Source organism: Pangasianodon hypophthalmus, chromosome 1 (genome assembly GCF_027358585.1).
Source record: "Pangasianodon hypophthalmus isolate fPanHyp1 chromosome 1, fPanHyp1.pri, whole genome shotgun sequence".
Taxonomy (NCBI): domain Eukaryota; kingdom Metazoa; phylum Chordata; class Actinopteri; order Siluriformes; family Pangasiidae; genus Pangasianodon; species Pangasianodon hypophthalmus.
In genome coordinates, this window is record NC_069710.1 from 25181142 (window position 1) to 25197515 (window position 16374).

The 16374-nt window shown below is 37.8% G+C and overlaps 1 protein-coding gene across 3 annotated transcripts in view; it reads right to left on the bottom strand.

Annotated features, from left to right (window-relative positions):
• The window catches only part of atp8b2 (ATPase phospholipid transporting 8B2), a 42603-nt gene extending 26241 nt beyond the window's left edge, over positions 1 to 16362 (bottom strand). Inside the window, exons 1-5 of one of the 3 annotated variants that reach the window (XM_026940079.3) lie at positions 16149 to 16362; positions 9646 to 9713; positions 1394 to 1452; positions 1096 to 1209; positions 24 to 122 (exon numbers count right to left, since the gene is read on the bottom strand). In XM_026940079.3, coding sequence (XP_026795880.3) covers positions 24 to 122; positions 1096 to 1209; positions 1394 to 1452; positions 9646 to 9676 — 303 coding nt within the window. In that variant the 5' untranslated portion in view covers positions 9677 to 9713; positions 16149 to 16362. Of the gene's footprint in view, positions 1 to 23; positions 123 to 1095; positions 1210 to 1393; positions 1453 to 6097; positions 7574 to 9645; positions 9714 to 16148 lie in introns of those variants that run through there. The other 2 variants (XM_026940078.3, XM_053234656.1) reach the window with 2 other exon arrangements.
• Between the last annotated feature and the right edge of the window lie 12 nt (positions 16363 to 16374).

Here is a 16374-nt window from a genome sequence, read left to right on the forward strand (position 1 = left end):
GCAAGAGAGAGAGAGATACACACATAATCATCAGTGGCATCTTTAACTGCAGTGATGCTCAGCACCAGTACTAAAGGCACTATGGTGGTGAACCAGGACAAAGAGGAGATCTGAGGAATCAACTGAAAGAGAGAGAGAGAGAGAGAGAAAGAACAGAAAGCTTAAGAGGTGCACTGAACTAACATCTTAGACTTGAAAAAAGCCTCTCATCAGAGGAAAGTATTTTTTATCGTGAAGAAGCTAATATTTAGAACAATGTACTTTCTACACTCTAATTCACATTTTACTCCTCAGTCCTCTTTTGCCTTCTCCTTCATTATGGACACAGAATGACACAATACACAGTGTCTTTTCTTGACTAAGATAACACTGTCGTTAACAATGTCTTTACACACATACCTAACCCCATATAAGTAATGTCTGAATATACCAGCACTTAGACAGTAGTTCTGGCTGAACAATAGGTTAATACTGATGCATTCATTCCAATACATTATTGTTTCAATAGTAACAACTCATTTGCAGGTACTTGTACAGTAGATGCTCCACATAATCTAAGCTAAATAATAAATAGATTATAAAAAAAAAAAAACATTAACAAAGAAAAATGTATCATCATTGGTGTGGTGAAGTTTTTTGTTAGGAGACACTTAAGTAACCTTTATGGAAGGAGTCTTGAGTGTCAGTGCTTTGTAACAGTCATGGTGCTTTGCAAAGTTTCCCAGCATGGGAAAGACTACAGTAACAGACCAAGGAGTATAAGAGAGGTAGAAGGAGTTTACTCTTTGCAGTTTCTCAGTAAAATGTCAAGCCGCTTTTATTTGTCTTATCAACTTCAAGAGAGAGAAAAAGAGCAAAGGCAGGCGAGGGAACGACTGTTTATCACTGTTTTAACGTAAGCAAAAACAGGAACTAACTTGGCTCATGGATGTTCCACAACATTAAAATGTAAAATGTACATTGGTAAACTGCAGTGGAATAAGCAGAATAACACAATGTTCATGCTGTTATATGAAAATAGTACACTTCTGGGTGGTAATGCTTCCTGACAGGCCACACCACACCTTACTTAAATAATAATAGACCTGATGGTACCTGGAGAATGAGAAGAAACAGGAAGTAGGTGTTGGCAACTTCCTGGAACTGCTCAAAGAGGTTGACTGGCAAGAAGGTAATGATGTTGTACTTTGAGGTCATGATGCAATTATTCTGGGCAAATCATGAGGGGAAGACATAATAGGTCACGTTATCAAATTAAACATTATTAAATACTGTGGCAATGTACACAGACAGAACATTATAATTAGAAAATTTGATGATGGAGCTGATCAATGTAGGTACAAAGCTTGTGTATATGTTGTGGTTCATAATGTGGTTCAGTAATCTTTCTTACTGCGTACTGAAACTTCTCGTTGTACTCCCTGTCATTGGCTCGGACCCTCCTTTCCTCTTCTGCGAGAGAAAACATATGTACATGAAAATAAGAACATTAAAGAAGCAGAGTGTTTTTTAGATCAGTGAAAGCATTGACCATATTTACATTAACAGAAGCCTGAAATGGAGAAAAAAAAAGATTTATTGTTATATTGACTGAAAGATTATATTGCATGTTCTAGTTTATCTTTGAAATTATAGAATTATTATAGGTCCAAAAACACTTAAACTGCACAACCTGCACCTATAATGCCTCTATAACCTCATTTTCATAATTAGCTTCTTACTGTTATGCATAGTTTATGTGGTAAACATTGTTGTTTTTTCAGCAAAGAGAGTACTAAATTGATTTTTTCCGCTGTTTTTGGTGAGTATTAGATGCAGTTTGACTAAGATAATCATCAACACCTAGTACTACAAAAACAAGCTATATTTTTAGACAAGCTATATTTTTATCTAATTAACACATTTTACCATAGTCATTACTTACACATGGGCACACTGTATAGCCAAGGCTACAGTTTCTGACAATGTTTGTTTGGGTTTGTACAATAAAAATCTCATGACGTTTTAAACGAAAATGACAAAGTTAATCTGAACTTGCCAAGCTTCACCAGCAAAACTCACAACCCTAAAGTGTTAATAAGCCACCTGCCACTGAGTGATAGTAGCCAGATAGACAAGAGAACAGTAAAGTTTATTTTAATCTATAAATCAGATGCAGGATGTACACTGCATTTTCACATTGCAATGACATGCTGTGTCAATCACTTTAGCTTTTTAAATTATCTAGAAGGAAGAAGCAGCAGTGTATTGAATATACTGTACATAAACCACAATATAGCCTGGTTTTGCCACTGTCTGTGAGGGCTAAAAATATGTTCATGATTTGCATTTTTCTTGCAAGTGCTGTGGAAACTCCACTCCACCACACTTTTTTAGTATGAGCAGGTTCTACTCTAGCACTTCAGGAGTTGTTTACGTTGCACTATGGGGAGATGCAGTTGTCAATCACTTGTGATCTAACACACTCACGCAGTTCTGTTTAAGCAGAAGAAAGTGTTTTGTAGCTTTTAGTTATAATTAAACTGTAGTTATATTTCTTGCATCTCCCACTGGCAAATGCTTATTTAATGACAAATCATTTGAAATCAGGTTGCCACTGGATTTAAATGATTTCTGCACAATAAATCATTAAATAACAAAGGACAACCATTTCACAGCTAATGCTGTCTGGCAGTGTCATAACCAATGGGCTGGTTTGGACTAAGTCACATTAGTTTTCCAGCAAGCCCAACACAGAGGACTATGTGAATTAATGGCATCTCTGGGCCCAAATCACTGACAAACACTGGCACACAGTCTAGTACCCATTTAATTAACTTTGATATGCTGTTTGTATGAAGAATATACCCATGTAAGAAACAGCTATAAATTATGAATTTAAATTATTATTATAAATTATGAACCAGACATAAATTATGTAAAGGATAACAAAAAATAAATAAATAAATAAATAAATAAATAAAAAAAGAAGTATGTTTTGTGCATGCATCAGTGAGTGAGTGTGTTGAATTGAATCCCTTACTGACCTTAAATACCTACTAATATATATGACTCGTGGCCGTACAGACGTAGGACACATTTACAGTTAAAGACACAGATTCTGTTAAAATAGAAAGTCCTACTTTCCTCAATAGACCAGCTGTACCACATGGCCAGTTTTACACGTGGTCAAGTATAAATGCTTCCTGCACCTGTGAATGGGAAATAGCTCACTGTGGTTTGCAGAGGATGGTATTATTTAACACTAGCATGTTGAGGTGACTGCTATATGGAGAACAGAATCTGGCACCTGCTAATTTCACTTCTGTTACTCTGAGAACTTTCAGATTCTCTTTTCCTGTTTTTTTTTTTTTTAACTGCTTCAGAAACTCTCACTGTAATACAATCCACACTCATACAAATCTACTCATATCTACTGTAGTACATATCTAGTTTAGCTTTTAGGTTTCAAATTTCAGTACATGACTATCAACAGATTTTAGTAATTTTAGTAATGAATATCATTCCAAACATAAAAGTTCCAAATGTAAAAGTAAAAAAATCAGCAAACAAATTAGACTAGACCTAAACTACAACTTAAAGCCAACAGGTTCACCTGCACAAACATCTTATTGTGTAGAATTGAAGTCAAACAACTGACCAAAAGGCCAGATGTGCACCAGATCAGTGCATCAAAAAGGCCAAACACATGCACGCACAACCTTTAACAGCCTCTGCTTTCCTCACACCTCGACTGGTCCTGCTCTCTCTAAATTACTCACACCCTCTGTGGTTTCCTGTTAAAAGGCCACTCTGTGATCTCCTTTACACTGACAAAACACTCACATAGATTACAGTGCTCTCTCTCTCACACACACACACACACACACAAACACACACACACACACACACATATATATATATGCATCCTGCGTAGACACTACAATGTAAACTTCCAGACTGCGTTTTGAACTGGCATTGCTGCCTTATTTTTGTTTCCTTTGCACCCAACATTTGTTTTGCACTAAATGGTACAGGACTATAAGTTATTCCAGCACAAAACATCTGTACCTTTCTCCATAGCCAAAAAGCAGAAGCACAACAGAGCACAACAGCATGTATCAAATGCCTATTGGCTGTAGATGACATAGGGCCACATTCCAAGTTAAGCACACTCAGTGAGGATTCAATAACAAAATTGTGCACATCAGTATTCAGACTTAAGACGCAACTAAGGATTTAACATGCAACTTTGATACTGTGTTTGGGGAGGAGGTTGCTGAAAACCTTGACCTTGAACTTACACAATATTGGTTGAGTGAAAAGCAGCATTACGTCCAGTGCCACTGTCTAACAGCTTGATGTAATCACAATATGTCACACTGAAATTTATGTTTTGGGCTGTGAATACACTCAAGAAACCTACGCCATTCAAGGCTAATATTGAATGCACAAATACATACTATTACTTAATCAACTGAAGTTCATTAAAGACCACAAAAAGGGTTTTTTTTTCCATGCAAAAGACATTTGATGAGAAAGTACCTTAACCAGAGTCATCGCTTATCTTGAGGATCAAATTTTTTATGGTTAAAATTATGAACCACAACATTCAGCAGATGAGTGCTTGGACAGCTTATTAAAATAACCAGAACATTATTTTATTAATTTGACAATCAAAATAGCAAATTAAAAATGTGATAAAGTAACATAAATTCCATGCACACATTATGATTTCACATTATGATAAGCGTTGTCGGAATTTACACAGACACAGTGCTGGTATATGCGCTTGCTTTTGTCATACTTTTCATCTCGCTCTGTTGATGATGTGCCTGTGTGTCATTGTCCTGACTCATCTCTTCCTGTTCATCCACTTACAGATGATGCCTGACTCCTGTATCCTCTTCCCTCAGCATCCTTCTGTCCATCTCCACTGTTTCTCATCTCAGCTGGAATGACTTGTACAAATCAAAAAAGCTGACTTAGCTCAGAAGTGCATCACTGGTGTTACTCAGTACAGTCTTGTAATGACGGTAACAGATAAGAGAAATAGTGATGTTATTCATTGTGAAAGTAACAGCATTAGTAAGCTCACTCTGGGGATTTTTTTTCAGTACTGTGGTACTGTAAAGAAGCAATCTGACTAGCTAGTGCAAAAGAGAAAAGCTCATGTAAACTTGAGAAGAGCAGTGGTATATGTATACTAAGAAGAAAAGTTTTCTGCTTTAAAAAAAGCAACTGATTAAAAGAGAAGGCACAAGACAATGCCCTACTCTGTAAATGAAATTTACAGATATATGTACCATAAAAAGAACAAAACCAATATTTAATGTATAAATGCCACCAAAGAGACCTTAGATGTCACAGCTGCAATATGCTGAAGGGGTAATTTCACAATCAGTTCTAATGTATCTGAACTTTAAACCTCCTACAATTAGACTAATGCTTAAACTGTAACATACAGTCTACGCAGCCTTGCTGTCCATGCTGCATAACCTGCTAGAAGCCAAAGGAATATGTGCCTTTGACAATTTGCTTATCTTGATGACAAACTGTCACACATGACGTGATCACTTTTACTAACCAAGTCTCAGTCTATATGAATAAGACATACTGTATTTGTGTCTTACTGAGTCATGTGTCAAGTCTGTGATTCATCCAGACAGAGATACATGGTCAGCAAATGCACGCATAATATGTAAGAAAAGCTCAGTCACCAGGTCAGAGGTGAAGCGACATCATGACTGCACAGTTCAAGAGCCTGGTTAATACTGACAAAAATGAATTGAAGATGTAATACTGGAAGAAGCAGGTCACATAGTATAGTGCCATCACATAAAAGGTCAGGGGAGGAAAAAACAAAAGTGAGACCGAGAAAAAGAGAGACAGAGAGAGAAAGAGAGAGAGAGAGAAGGAGAGAGAGAGAGAGGGAGTGATTTTTATGTAATGACAATGACAACAAGATATGCAGTACAAAATGATGGAAAGAATAACATTATAAAGCACAAAATCTAATTTTGTAATCATTTTACATACAATATATGGAGATAGGAACAATCTAACAAAGAATATGAAATGCGTAAGAATACAAAAAACAACGTTAAAGTAATTTTACCTCTCTGTCTTATCTTTGCTGATGTCCATTTCAGTGGAGGAATGATAGGAAACAACTTCCCTGGAAAGTCTTTAGGAATAGTCATTTTGAATTGAGAATGTTCCTTTGAGGTTTTGTTACATTACATAACCCAGCCACTGGATGAGATGATGTTGAGAGATTGATACACACAGGCTAAACCGAGTAAGCAGTCAGTAGCAGAGCATGACAGTCTGTAAACTGCAGCACCATTTGAGTGACAGTATCAAGGTCTTCGCTGCTGTTTGTTTTGCCGCATTAGTGAAGGTCATTCAGCTTGACGATACCGTCTTGGTTAACAACATACCTACATAAGGTTAATGCAGTCAATTTAACATAAAGTCTGAATTTCCCAAATAAAATGATTTGTCTTAGGTATCATTTGATCTTGCATGTATCCTCTTATTGTAAAGAAGGTCTTACCTCTCCATTTACACAGCACTTATTGATTTGTACAGAAAAAAAACCCTGATTATAAAATGACTTGCGGCTCAAATGACACTCACACCTGCCTCTCTCGAGTCACAGAACGGCGCCCTCAGACTGTTTTTAATGCACCATGCTGTTTTTATATGACATAATCAGTTCGCATTCTGATTCGCTGTGGGACTAACCAATAGGAATTAGCTGATGAGGTTGCCAGGACAACTAGCACTATAAACGTGAGAAGGTTTTACTTGCTCCAGAGGCAATGCAGTATGCACATGAGGCTTTAAGATTCAGAGCTATGATACAGATGCAGGATATTCAACCTGTTGTGTATAGAAATGTGTGTGTGTGTGTGTGTGTGTGTGCGCCTGCTAAATATCATTAACTGTTTCATCTTCCTCACACAGATGAACATGCAGCTAGGCCTCGTAGGCTTGTCTTTCATCCTTTGCTTGCAGTTGCACAGTGCAAGCAAACATTCCCATACACACACACACTTTCACAGCAGAGCCAAATGGCCTTTGAACACAGTTTTAGACACTTAGAGACTGATGTACTAAGGTGTTTGTGCAATCTACATACAATCTGCATGTTACCAACAAAACTGGCATACAAGCCTGAACCTGTGCAATTTAACCACAATGTACAAGGAAAAACTTAAGTTCACTTTTCCCCTCAGACATTTGAGGTACACACATTTGAGGTAGGACTGTGCAAAAGAATAAGTATTGTAGGAGAATAAGAAAGAGAGTGATTCCATGTCAAATCAAACAGTGGCAGAGTACTTTTCCACCACTCCATCTCAGACTTTGCTCATTTTTTCATCATTTGCTAGTCCATGATTGAGAATGAAAACCCCAAATTTTTTAGTCAGCTCTCACTTGTTAAGAAATGGAGGCCATTTCAAAATTTGCCCCACATGTGCTCTGCGACTTATTGTGCCCCCTTTTGGAAACACTTTTTCCTTAATAACTCACAAAGTATACATGCTATGAAGATAAATCTCGGTATATTTATGTAATTTTTGATGTAGAATCAGCAATCAAAATGGGCATATTTGTTATGATTTCAATGATAAATGATAAGAAACAAAAAAACACTCTTTGGGGGTGCCCATGTTTGACCACCCAGAACCGTACTTCATGGGCACCCCCAAAGAGTGATTTTTTTGTTTCTTATCATTTATCAACCTGTATCTAGCTACAAATTTTATAAGACATTTAGCTTCATCTTACATGTAAATGAAAATTGGGTGTGTTATGCCCCATTACAAAGAAATAGCCAAAAAAAAAAAAAATACATTTACCAAAATATGTATGTATCTAGAAATGCATGAAGTACAGTTAAAAGGTTAAAAGGTACAGACAGTACATATAGTTTCTCAACCTCCATGTGCCTGAAGAAGAACCAGAAGCCAGTGACATCAGGATTAGCTGAAGATGATGATGTCTTTAGCTTAAAAGCTGAAATATCTGATAGTTGTTAAGCTCTGCACCCAAAGTTGGAGTATTCATAGTCAAAATCGGTATGATGACTTGTGATATCTGCAAGTCATGACTTTACTGCAAAATCCCAAGCTGAATATCCGACAGAACTGAAGGAGAAGCTTCCTGTTAAGGAGGAAGCTTTTTTCATTTTGATGGACAGAAAACTACTCATTGTTGTGTGTCAGGGCACTGTGCAGGAGCTTTCTTGGGATACATCCCAGGTTGCATCTTGTCATTGTTTACGACAGGGATGGTATTGTAGATAATGGTTCATTTAGTTGCAAAGGTTTTTTAGGTTGTTACTGATGAATTGGAAAACAATGCTATTAATAAGTTTACTGAAGTTATCATGAATTGTTAACTTGTTTTATTACCAAATTTGAAGTTGTGCATTACTTCTCTGATGGTGCAGCAAGCCAATATAAGAATCATAAGAACTTCACAAACGTGGCTCATCATGATGATGATTTTGCTCTTGCAGGTGAGTGAAATCAGCTATGGTAAAAGCCCCCTGTGATGGAATTGAGGGCACTGTAAAATGGTTGGTCACTCATGAGAAATCTGCTACTGCAGTCAGTGTTGAAATGGCAACTCACTAGCTACATTTCTATGTACATTCCTGTATATACAGTAGTTAAGCAAACCATGCAAAAATTAAAAGATGCTTTTGCTGTTTCTTTGTAATGGGACATAACACACCCAATTTTCACTTATTTGTAAGAAGATAAATGTCTCATATAATTTGTAGCTTGAAACAGATTGACAGAAGTAGGGCTCTGGGAGGTCATCTAAGAAATTCAACATAATAAACAGGAGTATTCTGACATGCCTCCTTTACCTGGACTGTGCTAAGTAGACAAATGTTACAGGTGTCACACTTTTTATACTGTTTAACTGCAGATTTTACATATAAGTAGATTATTCTCCAAAACTGCTACTAGTGTTGGGGTTGACAAGAACCAAACAATACTCAACCCAAAACAGAACTAGTGCAAAAGCAAAACAGTGCAGTTTGAGAATCAGTTGGCAGAAGAGGTATGAAGTTATTAGCACTTACACTACCTGTCTGAAACATTACAAACAAGTTGAACTCGATGCCAATGGTGTCAGTGGGGAAGTCTCTACCACCAACAAGTTTAGTCCTTCTTTTTACTAATCTATATGCTGGAACTACCCTTAAAATATACTACAAACATGAAGGAAGCTATTAAAGAAAAACAATTTCAGACATTTGACCTTGCTGTGACCTTGACCGTTTGGACTGGTTTCAAAATCGAATCAGTTCATCTGCTGTTTATGATGATAATTCCGTATAAGTACTACAAACATTCAACCATCCTGTTCTTGATATTGTGCTAATTGGAATCTTGGACAGATGGACAGACAACCCAAAAGCCCCCCCCAATAGAAGATGCATATAAAGTAAAGAAATTCTCAGAGGGATATGCTGAAGACCCTTGGGGAAGATATGGAGGTTTTATTATTTTTATTATTTTATTATTTTATTATTATTTATTATTATTTTTTGCACATTCATCTTTGACACTTATATCAACTACACACTACAATAAAACAATAAATCTCATTAAAAGAAGTTATTTTACACATAATTACCTGGGGAAGGCCTCTTTCTGAACACTGCCATGCCTCTGATGTTCTGCTGCTCCGTCCCATGGGAAAATCTAAACACACGCACACGCATAAACACACACACACACACACACACACACACAGAAAAAACAAAACACACCGTCAACAGGATCTCAAGGATAAAACAGCGGACAAATGACTGCTCACTAAGGGAATATAGTGATATATAATCCCCAGAGCTACAGCATAGTTTGGTCAGCGAAGTCTCAGTCTAAGCCACTGCTTAATGGGCTGACTGCCATTTCTTTAGACCATGATTTTATATGAGAAAATGTGTGGCTTTATATGCAATAAAAGAGAAAAATGAGTTTTAAAAAAGTATGGCTTGACTCTTTTGTCTATTACGGCATTTCATTACTGTTGCAGTGCTGATCCATTAAAGCTTTTCTTGTGCTTATAAAAAGAAAATACCTCAAAAACACCTTGCCATCAGATTAATGAAAACAATGAGGATACAGAAAATTGTGTCATGTTCACAATTTTACAATAGACACTCCTATTTTTTAAGCAAACACTTATTTTACAATAGCAAAATAAAAAAAAACTCTATTGCATCTGTCTTTTATGTCATTTGATCATAGTGCTTCTATTTGTCTGTAGGTTGTCCTCTGAAGATGACCCTGAGAACTGCAACGCTCTCAACCTTTCTCCATTTTTATCGAAAGAGCTTACAAAAGGTGCTGAACTGATTTTTGCCCACACATACAGCAAGCAAGACACCAAAATAAATAACAAATAAATGCCTTACCTGTTCAGCAAAAAAACTCACTACAACTCCATCAGCCCTAAATCCTTTTTCCTCGTATAGTGTAGTGTATCCGACTCTTTCACTCTCTCACATTTGTTTGCTTTGTTTACACTCGAACACACTCTCACACTCTCTCTTCTGATTGGCTACAGCTCCTGCCAATCACTATGTAGCTGGACTTCTTTTGTGTCTGAAATTGGGGACCGTGATGGCATCTAACTCTTTGAGCCAGTGTATGATGAATGCATACAAATTTCCCACCAGTTCCAACCTAGCATCCCTGACACATCGCGGCCTGTAAATAACAATCCTGTTGTCACAAATGCTATTTTTTTCTCCTCTCACTCATTAATAATCAGGTTTTTTTTCACAACACCCAACTGTCAATATGAACCAGTATGAGACCTGAAAGAAAGCAGCTGAAAAGATCGGCATTCCCTGGCCAGATATCCTTAGAGATACCACCACATTCAGTATGAGGAAAAACAGCTGCCAAAAGCAAAGTGCTCAGCAGAACAGCTCTCTTTCCAGACTGCCTGGAGGAAGATGCTTGTTCATGGATCAATCTACTTACCACTCTCCATCCAGGAAGGGTAAGTGTTTGACTAGGTCAGTAGGAAAGGCAGTGGATTTGACCACTTGCCCCTAGTGGAACCCCTCGTGGCATTCCCAACCAGGATGTCTCCTCTCTCATGACTGGGAAATGTACAGATGCACAGTTCAAGCATCCAGGAGAGCTGATGAGAGCGTGATGGCTCAACATGACAAGCCTTTCCAACAAAACATAGACGGCTACTGGTACCAACCACAGTCCTAACACACCACCGAGGGCCAAAGCAAACCTCCTGAGTCCTAAGGGAGGCTAAGAATCCTTCAGTCTCAACATGCCACAAGGAAGCCTGCCTTCCCCTCTGCACACTCGGGTGGGAATGAAGAGGAGATGCATAACCTAGCATAGTGCACCTGGCAGGATAGGGGATGCATGCAGGCCCAACCAGACACCAGCTATACAATGGCCACACACCAGCTAGACATCAGCCTCACCCTGTTCCAAAAAGGCTCCATTCCTGAGCCAGTTCCAAAGGCCATGTTTCCACGCCTAAAAATGGAGTGCAGCGAAACTCACACAAAGAGCAGAAGAGACAAACACTCACTCAGCCAATTACAGCCCTAGGTGAGTCTCACAAGCACACAACATTGCCCCTCTTATAAATGTTAATGTTTCAGGCTGAGGGCAGAGCCAAACACTGTTTAACAGCAAAACTGTTGTTAACAGCAAAAAGCCCTCTGCCGAATGTCGTACAGAAAGTAATTATTTCTCTGCAAAAAACAGTGGTACCACTAAAGATATACCTTTTATCTAAGTTATTTTCTAGTTCCAAAGATATATAGTAACCAACAAAATTCAAGTGAAAAACAAAAATAAACATTTTAGAAAAAAATAAAGGAAAAAACTAAAATAAAAAAGTGTGCACACCCTTTTATATTGGGGCATGTGACTGTACTCAGAATTAGGCACTCACATTTAAACTCATGTTTAAAAGTAATTATCATACACTTGTCATCAAAAAAGTGATTCTGATTAACCCCCAAATAAAGATCAGCTGTTTCTCTAGGATTTTCTTGATTTGTTCTTTGTTTCATAGACTTCTGAAGCCATGGTCCGCAAAGCATTTATGGGATCTCACTGTTGAAAGTTATCAAGAGAGGGGTTTAAAAGAATTAGATGTACAGTATAACACTGTGATGTTAATCCACAAGTGTGTTTGATTCACAAGACAGCTTATCACCAAAAGAACACCAAGATCAACATTTTGGAGTGGCCCAGTCAGAGCCCAGATCTAAATCCTATGAAAAACCTTTTGAATGACTTGAAGAGGGCTGTGCACAGGAGATCCCCTCACAATTGGATAGATCTGGAGCATTTTTGCAAGGAAGAATGGAACACTCTTTGCAAGGAAGCATGGTAGATTCTTACCCAAAAAGACTGAGAGCTTCTTAAGGCAAAGAAATGAAATGTTCTTAAATGGCCAATGACCACAACCCAGTTGAGCATACTTTTCATTTACTGAAGACAAAACTGAGGCAGAAAGACCCACAAACAAGCAGCAACTGAAGGCAGCAGCAGTAAAGGCCTGGCAAAGCATCTCAAGAGAGGAAATATAGATATAGATATAGATATATGATTTTATGCATTGCAGTGCTGCCACACAATTGGCTGATGAGATGCATGAATGTGCAAGTGGACGGTGAGTATATGTATGTATATGTAAATATATATATATATATATATATATATATATATATATATATATATATATATATATACACACATATTTGTCCATCGACAGGTGCACCACGCAAGATTTTACAATGCACTCTCAGACTAAGAAAGAATCCAACAGTTACACAGAGGACAATAAGCAATGAACTGCATCTAAGAAAGAAGGAAAGAGATGCACGTCTAAAAATCTGAATTTTTTGAAACAGTTCAGGGTGTCCCAAAAGTCTCCATAAATAGGGGAAATTAACACTTTTTAGCAAAATGTAACTTTATTTACAAAACACCTTCTACATGATTGCCATTTCTTTGTAAACACATGAAGTCGTCTCTCCCACTCATGATGAACTCATGATAATACATCTGGTGTTATGCATGTAACTGCATGTCCATCGCAACCTTGCAACATCCTCCCGATCCAGCCATGAGAATGATTTTAGTATGTTCTTCTTTTGTCAAAGGCATTCTAAAAGGCTATCTGAAAAAATATATATAAACTAAGTACGAAAAATTTTGGAAGACATTTTGCTTAAAAAATGGTAATTTCCAATATGTATGGAGACTTTTGGGACACCCTGTATACTCTGGTCAGACGAAACAAAACTAGAACTCTTTGGCAATTCATCTTGGATAAAGAAGGGTTGCACGTATGATCCCCAGAACACTATACCTCTGGAATCGTTACTGGAGAATGACATTTGATTGAAGGAAACATGAATGGAGTGATGTACCGGAACATACAGTATTAGAAGTATCGGCCACGATACTGAAGCTGCTGAGAAGATGGACATTTCAACAAGACAACAAACCCAAACATACAGCCAAAACAACTCAAGAAGACCTTGCATGGCCTAGCCAATCTCCTGACTCGAATCCCATTGAAAATTTATGAAGGTTTTTGAAACTGCAAGTCCATTACAGGCACCCTCATAACCTTGGGAAATTGAAGACAATTTGCCAAAAGGGACGGGCCAACAGTGAACCACAATGTTGCAAAAAGCTAATTACCTCTTATCATAGACATCTCGAAGTAATTTCCAACAAGTACTAGTGCTCTTCACTTGTAGTGTTAGTTTTTTAAACATATCTTTGTTTATGTTTATGAATACATTTTTGGTTCATATATGTAAGTACAACATCAAAAGATATTATTTGTGTAAATTATATGCACTAGAAGTATATTAAATAACAAAAACAAAAGTGTCTGAATACTTATTTCCCTTCACTGTATGTGCACATTGAAAAAACATTTAAGAAAGTACAAGTTCAGGACTTTGATGGATGTAGCTCACTTCGTGCATCGATGTCATTGCTTCACGTTGATCAACTTGAACAATGCATACATTACAACAATGCGCCCTCAAAGAAAATTTCTTAAGTTCAAGGCTATTACATATGTAAAATAAAATTCCAAGGTTCTACTGAGGCCAAGTGTTAATGTATTCAGCTTTCAACTGTGTTTTTTCCAACTGCTTGCATCAGTAGAAACTTGCAAGGAAAATGGAAATGTGATCACATCACAGACAAGGACAAACTCGTGATTTTTAATGCAATGCGCAAATGGCTATGTGATCAGGATTGCAAAAGCTCATCTCTCACAGACATTTTAGAAACATGCTATTTTTACCTGGAGTAACTCAAAATCAATACGATGGTCAGAAAGTCACTGACCAACAAACATCTGACAGTTGCCGCAGGTCATACGATTCAGAGAAATTAAGTGAGGCCTAACAACAGATAAACATCAGACATCCAACCAGTAGTTTAATATGTATAACGCTATATACAGACGTGTGTTGAATTGAGTTGTTTAAGCCCATGCTACTTGCAATATTTTATTTTAGAAAGCAACAGTGGCTTGGTGGTGAACAGTGGTGAACGTGACTGACTATGTATGTTTCTCTTCCTCAGTGATGGACACCGATAGCAATGTCATTGTGATCAACATAATAAATACTGGGGAAAGGGGGAATAAAAAGTAAATTACCATCTAACTTGATTCTCTTTCAGTGTTTTAGGTACTTGCATCACTTGCTAATTATCCAACCCATCATCCTACCTGGTTAATACCTTTCTTTCTTTTCAAAAGGCCAAAACAGGAAGCCAACATCAGACAAGAAGCCTTATAATGACATTTGCTACAGGAAATTTCTTCTGTCGCCATTTCTTTTTTCATTTATTAATACTCATATCATTTCATACAGCCAATTGTTTCCTGCTTTATACACTTGCTTGTTCTCTAAGCAACGCTGAACAAAGCACATATTTTGGCTGAAAGTCAAAATTCTTTCACTCTTGAAGGAATGTCAAAGTCCAGCTTAAGTCAAATGTTCAATTACCTTGACAAATGATTTTTAAATACTCAAAGTTGTTGTAGTTTCAAGGACACATACATCGACTGGCTACCTTTATAGGAACACCTGTACATCTGCCTATTCATGCAGTCAGTGATTTTGACTGTGGCATGTTTGCTAATTTGAGTATTTCAGAAACTGTTGATCTCCTGGGATTTTCACACACAACAGTCTGTACACAAAATGGTGTGAAAAACAAAAAACATCCAGTGAGCGACAGTTCTGCAGGTAGAAACGCCTTGTTGATTGAAACGCTCAGAGGAGAATGACCAGACAAGTTCAAGCTGACAGGAAGGCTACGATAGCTCACAAACCAGCCCACTATTTCACGGTCAGAGTCACTGAGACTCACATTCTGATTCCTGTTCTGATGTTTAATGTGAAAATTAACCGAAGCTCAGGACTTGTATCCAGGATGTTATTATGCATTGAGCTGCTGCCACATGAGTGGCTGTTTGGAAGAATGAGCAGGGGTACAGCTATTCCTTTTAAAGTGGTCAGTGAGTGTAAACACAGATAATAGAAATCCCTAGCCTGCGTTATAAGGGTAATATCAGGGTTATTAGACTATAGTCCAGGGTCACAGCACTGCAGAATCGAGCAGTTTCACTCAAATGAGTTAAAAGCAAAGTCTCCATGGGCCGAATGTGGTGTGTTGGGGGAAAAAAAAATTGTTGGTGCCTGAGTGGTCCACATTTCTCCTGCTGTTCAGTCGTCTTGGGTACGCATTAGAACAATCCTGCCAAGCTGGAGAAGCATTAGAGCCGCTTAGTAATAAGATTAGTGAAGGCGCGCGACGAAGTAAACAAACCAACTATACTCAACTATATTAAAGGGGTTCCTTCTAACTACATATATACAGTATTAATTAACACTATAACTCATTTTCCATTTGTTTTGGACACAAACTCAGATATCTAATGACCACCTGAGTTCTGAATGCTTCTTTACGCGCTGTTTCTAACCCAGTTGTACTTGTGGAGATGGTAAGAGTAAGCGCGCTGCACATCTCTGCCGGATGTTTTCACAGCTGCTCAAAAGTTTAACGGTATTTGTTTGAAAAGGTAACGGGTGGATAATTTACCTTGTCAGGTCCTCTCTCTCTCTTTCTTTCTTTCTTTCTTTCTTTCTTTTCGTTTTCTAGGCACTCATGTGTCAGGACATCGTCATTTCTGTCAGAGCTTCATCCTGTTATTTTAACGGTTTCCCTTTGAGTTTCAGCCCGAATGCATTAGCAGTGACATGCTCTTTCCCCTGCAGTCACTAGCGCATCGCGTGCCGCAGGTGAGAGACAGTCTCCGCTCCACAGT